Source organism: Anabrus simplex, chromosome 7 (genome assembly GCF_040414725.1).
Source record: "Anabrus simplex isolate iqAnaSimp1 chromosome 7, ASM4041472v1, whole genome shotgun sequence".
Classification (NCBI taxonomy): domain Eukaryota; kingdom Metazoa; phylum Arthropoda; class Insecta; order Orthoptera; family Tettigoniidae; genus Anabrus; species Anabrus simplex.
The window spans coordinates 309,671,363-309,677,769 of NC_090271.1; the positions used below are offsets into that span (position 1 = coordinate 309,671,363).

The window sequence follows — 6,407 nt, forward strand, 5'->3', positions numbered from 1 at the left end:
GCTTGCTGCACATACTCATCCAATAGGAAGCCTTCAAGGCCTTCTTTGAGGGGACCGAATACGTGATAATCGCATGGGGAGAGATCAGCCTCATCACCTCCCGCTTGTTGTTGTTCGTAATGGATGAGGCTAGCCTCCCATATCGGCCTGCGCACGAAGCGTCGACCAATGGACAAAACTAATAAATAAAAAAACAATTGTATCTTAAGTGTGTGTAGCCTGGCCAAACTGAGTCGTTAACCGCCCCACTTGCCTGTCAACTCGTCCAGCGTGTCCATCGGTGTTTGAGACCACAGTGAAGACTGAGGCTTCTTGTTACTAGTGAACAGTTTCTGGACAGGTACGTGCTTTCCTTTACCACGGAAGTTTGGAAAACATGTTTCCTCCGGTTTATCAGGGATACCTTAAAAAGGCCACAACCTATCTCGAGATCTCTACTATAGATCTTTCTCTAGATTTTCCCTTTAGGTTTATAAATACTTTGTCCGCAATTTTGAGTTCTCTGATGTATTTTTTCAGGACAATTCACCATGAAACACCAATACATTTTTGAAATGTGGATGTAAACCACCGATGCTAATCGAAAGACGACAAAAATTCTGAAGACTATTTGTAGTACTTATAAACTTGAAGTTTACATAAATTTAGTGAATTACTGCACGTGAGTTTGAGCAAAACATGGCGGATGTCTCACAGGGTTCAGTCGGTGTTTCTAACTAAACATGCAGAGTACGCTTCCGGACTATCTACATAACTGCCAGACAAAAGTGAAGACCGATGGACTTTGCTCAGCTACCGGTAGGCCCTGTAAACAGTTCGAGGACTGTTCGCTAAAAACAAAAAAGGCGTGTAGAACCTCTTTTAGCGTCTACTTCCGCAAAGGAGCTTCCAATTGCTGATAAACAGGCAGCAGCGGAAGAAAACACACCGGGAAATAGGGAACAGACGAAATGCAAGCCTTATCCTTATTTTTTGTTCTCGATCTTTCCGAAAAGCAATACACCACTTCGAGGTCGGTCGTCAACATCTTTCACGCAGACTGTTTCCCTAGGCTACACAATGTAAGGCAAGCAAAGAAATAATTTTTTCCCCAATGTATTTCCGTCACTGAAACTTCTGCACAGGTAGAACTACAAGAACTTTTGTATAAAATTATTGAAAGCATTTCCAAATCGTTGAATGTAGAACAGAATGTAACAGCTAGATTGATCTGTAAAAGGGGATTTGACAGCAGTGGAGGCCACAGTATTTCCGAAAATAAATTGAATGATTCGGATGTGGAATATATGGATGAATACATGTTTTTGATTGCCTTCGTTCCTTTTCAATTGATTGATGTAATATCGGGAACAGTTCTGTGGCGCAACGATCGTCCAGGATCAAAATCGCACTGTAGACCTCCAAAGAATCGCAGAAGATGGTTTTACGAGAAGAATCTGACGTGAAGACTCGTATAGAGAATGTTGTGAACAGTACCGTGATCCTTGGTGACTCTACATTAGATATGGTAGGTAGCGGTGAGTGGAACCAACGCAACCTCAAAGTGTTTCATTTGTGGTTCGAAACCAACGGAAATGAATTCTACTAAACCTGCAAACAAGCTGTATTTTAATATCTCCTTTATGTCATGATAAGGACATTTGAATTTTTTTTACACATTGTGCATCGTCTACCGTTCAAATCCTGGCAGGTTAGGTGTCCAGAATTAAAGGCACCTTTTGAGAAAGAAGAAAGAGAAAACCAAGCTGCCCTTAAAGAGAAAATGGGCCTATGGTTAGACAAATGATAGTACATGCCAAGCAGTTTGCACAGGTTGCTAGTCCATGAAGTTGATACATTAGAGTCTTTTTAGTTACCCTTTACAAGCCCTCCACGAAGTCTCCCGCCTCACTAGGTTAAAGCGTACTGGAAGCTTTCATGAATATTTTAGTTAACAATATGTTTTAATTATACTTCAATAACATCGTATTTAGTTGGTGAAAAGTCAATCAGTTTTTTTTTTTCAAATACGCTTCCGAACAGAAGCAATAAAAGACATTTAAAGACGTTTTTATCTTCTTATTGGAAGAATAAGATTTAACAATATTTTAGCTAATAACTAGTTATTAATCACCTTTTAAGCATTATTCCGCCCCCTCCAGCACCCCCCCACTACCACCCTCCCCCAATAGACAAAAATTTAAGTTTCCTATGTAAAGTATCAAATATATTACGAGAACATATAATGTGTTTATTTTTATCTTATTTACACCTAAGCTTATGTAAATACAACTGATGATGACCGCAAAGCAGTCGAAACATGTACTGTTAATAATTTTATAAAAATTGCCAAAGGCAAGTAAAGTATCGATTAGGTGCATAAAAATATATTTCTTTGCTTGTTATAAAGGAAGACTTATCATAGAAAGTGAAAGAATGAATGAGGCCGGAAAAGAGTGCTCCCACTTTATTGATGAAATGGCAACAAAGCAGTAATTGCTATATGACAAGACGTTGGGCACATTTTTGGCCATGTGGGTACGTCAACACATGTCGAGGCTAGTCTAAATGAGAATGTCCATTTCAATAGTTTATTATGCTTCCTTACATGTGGCAGATCAACCTCTTAAAAACTTCCCGTTGCCTATTTCTTTTCGCAGAGGCTGTCTGGTGTTGAAGTTTACTATCTGAAACTGTCAGTCATCAAACAGGTTGAAACTATTGGTTTCGTGATTTTTAGATTGGTTACAGATGTGAATCACCGGGCGAGTTGGCCGTGCGCGTAGAGGCGCGCGGCTGTGAGCTTGCATCCGGGAGATAGGGGGTTCGAATCCCACTGTCGGCAGCCCTGAAGATGGTTTTCCGTGGTTTCCCATTTTCACACCAGGAAAATGCTGGGGCTGTACCTTAATTAAGGCCACGGCCGCTTCCTTCCAACTCCTAGGCCATTCCTATCCCATCGTCACCATAAGACCTATCTGTGTCGGTGCGACGTAAAGCCCCTTGCAAAAAACAGATGTGAATCTGATGAGACGACTACCAAAGAAAAAGTATTAAAGTCTCAGATGCGCAACGGGACATAAATAAATTATGCAAGGCCGGCAAGTACGCGTGGAGGGGATAGACGAGGTGCGGCGCGGAGGCCGTGTTTTATAGCACAAATTTAGGTTTTACTCGCTAAACGTTGGAGATACACGTAAAGTGATAAGGACCTTTCGTATAGGAAATTACATATTAAGAAAAGAATAAATGCATTATAAATGTGGCGCTGGCGTCGAATGTTACGAATTCCCTGGACTCACAAGCTAACAAATAAAGAAGTTCTCAAGAGAGCTGAAGAAACCATCAGTCTAGAGAAAATGATCGCGGAAAGAAGATGTAGTTGGATAGGTAATTTACTCCGGCATTCATCATGGTGCACCACACTGCTTGAAGGGAAACTGGAAGGAAAGACTAGAAGAGGACGACCAAGAGCAGGGTTCCTCGATGGCATTAAAGGGCGACGTCCATATCAACTAATCAAGCAGATGGCTCAGGATAGAAGGTCGTTGGACGAGGACAGTCATGCTACCCACCAACCATCAGGTTGAGGTGAATGAGAGAGAGATATGCCATCAAAAGTTTGCTATTTCTTAGCGTTCTCTTTTTATTTTAAATGGAATTATGAATGAAACCAAAGGGTGTAGTGACGTCACTAAAATAGTAACCGTCTTTAAATAGTGCAAAATATCGAAATCAAAAGTAGCCTATATGTTAACCATGTAAATAAGCTATATTCATGCAAAATTTCATGTAAATCTGACCAGTGGTTCTCACGTGATTGAGTAACACACAGACACACAGACACACACCATTTATTTTTTATATATTAGTATAGATAATGTACAATGGGGAGGAAGATATTACTGCCTGCCAGCGCACCGGCCGACCCATTGACATCCTAGTAGCGCTGAGAGGTGGGTAGTGGAGAAATTGTACACTACCTCAATGTTCGCTCTGTCATCCGGCGTGGAAAGGCGTGTAGTACATAGCAGAAGGCGATTGTTTAACAAACAGTTTCATGTATTCCATAGCAACAAGTGAAAGCATATTCAACTTTTATTTTTTATTATGTGGATGTGTAAGTAGAAAAAATATCAAATGCAACCTGTGACATAAGGATATCTGGCCGGTGTCGAACTCTATTGCCATCACCCTCAAGTAGTAGTACTTCTTATTTCCCATATGGGAAAACTTCTATTCTATTAAAGGACACTTATTCTTAGGTCTTCTTACTAAGACGGATGTAAATATTTCAGAGTTCTAGTAGAAGGAGTTTTAAAGATACAGAAGAAAAAATGTAGTAGTCTGCAAAAATTGATGAGTTAGAACAATCCAAACCCACGTGACACATGAAAGCTGGTGAATCTCGGTAGCTACAATCCTAAAAAAAAATGACAGCACTGAACACGAACTCATTCAAGAAAGTAGTTCATTTCACTAATCACTTTTTAGTCCAAGCACTACAAACTCGATTAACTCTTCTATGTCACCCGTAAGTCGCTCCTTATAGTATTCAACGTCCTTGAAACACTGCACTACGACGTCACCCCTGTCCTTCAAGATGAATTTCTCGTAACTGGCCTTTGTGGACAGCAAGGTCGCGAGCAAATGATCGGGAAGTAGGACTGCATGTTGAATAAGTGGAACAATAATGCGTGCTGCTTGTGCGTAGTGTCGGCAGCTCTCAAGGAACTCCTCCCATGGGATCACATTCACATCATGCCTCTCCAGAACTCGCACCAGTTGACCATGGTACAGCGACAGTAGCGTCTCTAGGTTGTTTCTTCGAAACTCGCGATTGGTAACTAAATGCAAGAAGGACATTACATCCAAAGCTGGAGGAGCATAGCGCACCATTTGGTAATCCACCAGCCTCACTTCTTCTGGAACACCACTGTTCTCAGCATATCTAAACATCAGATTATTTGGCCAAAGATCTCCATGACTTACCACATTGCGATACTTATTGGAAGGTTTTACATACTCGAAAATTAGTTCAGCTTTTTGTTTAAATGACTGTAAAATTGTATTTAAATATTTCGATTTCATTCCATAATTTTCCATAACTTTTATCATTTCCAACACTGATTTAATGCCGGTTCTCATAGTAATGCTCATTACATTTTCAGGATCTCCCGGATACATCGTTTCAAACAATGTTACGGGAAACAACTCGTTTAAAGAACAGTTTCTTCCAGTTCTTAGTTTCTCTTTTTCTTCGTATATAATACTTGCAGCATGCAAACGAGCCAATGTCGACAGAACAATTTTACAGTGAGGAAAATCCATGTATTCGAATTTGTTGAACATGCGAAATCCGGCTGAAATTAGATCCTCCATCACCAGAAGATCTGATCGAGTTAGAAAGCATTTCGGAGCCCATGGTGTTTCTTGAGGAATCAGTCCATATTTTCTGAATTCTTCAAATATACTGGTATATATGCTAATTTCTTTGACATATGCATTAGTGGCTACGACGAAAACTGTCTTGAAATCAGAGCCCACCGGAACCGTCTTAACAAACATGTTGAATTCTTGAGGCTGCTGACCATCTACTGACACGGACAATTTCACCCGAAAATGATCGCCCTGGAAGCCAACCACTTCGCTGCCTTGGCCACCCCAGTCAATGGACAGTAGGTCGAACCTTACTGAGTCTCCCAGAAGCCGTCGCACAGCCAGACTCCATTCCTCATTGGATATTGCTGGATGGCTCTCCATGCTATGAGGTGTTCTGAAGACTGGAGTTTTGCACTTAGTCTGCTGTCGTTTATTGCCATGCGCCTTATCTTATGACGAACCTTATCTTACATGAGAGCTTTGCATAGGACGATGAAAATTCACACTGTCCTTGAGGATTTCTTAATATTGTCATCCTGTCTTAAGAGTTCTGTAATTTAGAATAGTGTTGAGATTGCTTGATTAGCTCCCAGATGTGCAGACTTCACCTTATAACTTTTAGTCGCAGCATTCTGCAATACAGTAGGCCGATCGGAAAGTAACGCAGAATATTTTTAATGAAATACTAGCTGTATTACCCGGCGCTGCCTGGGCACTTAATTGATTGTTTTAGCTGTTAGTTATGTGTGAAGCGATATTTTGTAGATTTCGTAATTGTGACGTTGACTGATACTTCACCACTTTCCACCCCACCCAGAGGGGTACACACTACATAAATCCATAATCTGGGCCATTTTGGAATTTTTAAACCCCTTCTCACCCGCACCCCCACCCCCATGCCAATAAAGGCTGAACTTGGATTTAAACGGTATGCGGAGTGTCACTATTCCTCTCAGCGACCCCGAAACCTATGGATTCGACAATATTTTCTATTATTTTTATATGTCACACCCTCCACACCTCCACACATAGGGGTGGCTGACCCC

At 41.0% G+C, this 6,407-nt stretch overlaps 1 protein-coding gene across 1 annotated transcript; it reads right to left on the minus strand.

Annotated features, from left to right (window-relative positions):
* Positions 1-3,817: 3,817 nt before the first annotated feature.
* On the minus strand, positions 3,818-5,799 carry LOC136877609 (uncharacterized). Its single transcript, XM_067151774.2, has one exon. The coding sequence runs from the start codon at positions 5,740-5,742 to the stop codon at positions 4,459-4,461; it is 1,284 nt and encodes a 427-aa protein (XP_067007875.2). The 5' UTR covers positions 5,743-5,799; the 3' UTR covers positions 3,818-4,458.
* Between the last annotated feature and the right edge of the window lie 608 nt (positions 5,800-6,407).

Bases quoted from the DNA above. Each gene is read 5' to 3' on its own strand.
- LOC136877609 (XM_067151774.2), bottom strand. From the start codon at position 5,742: ATGGAGAGCCATCCAGCAATATCCAATGAGGAATGGAGTCTGGCTGTG.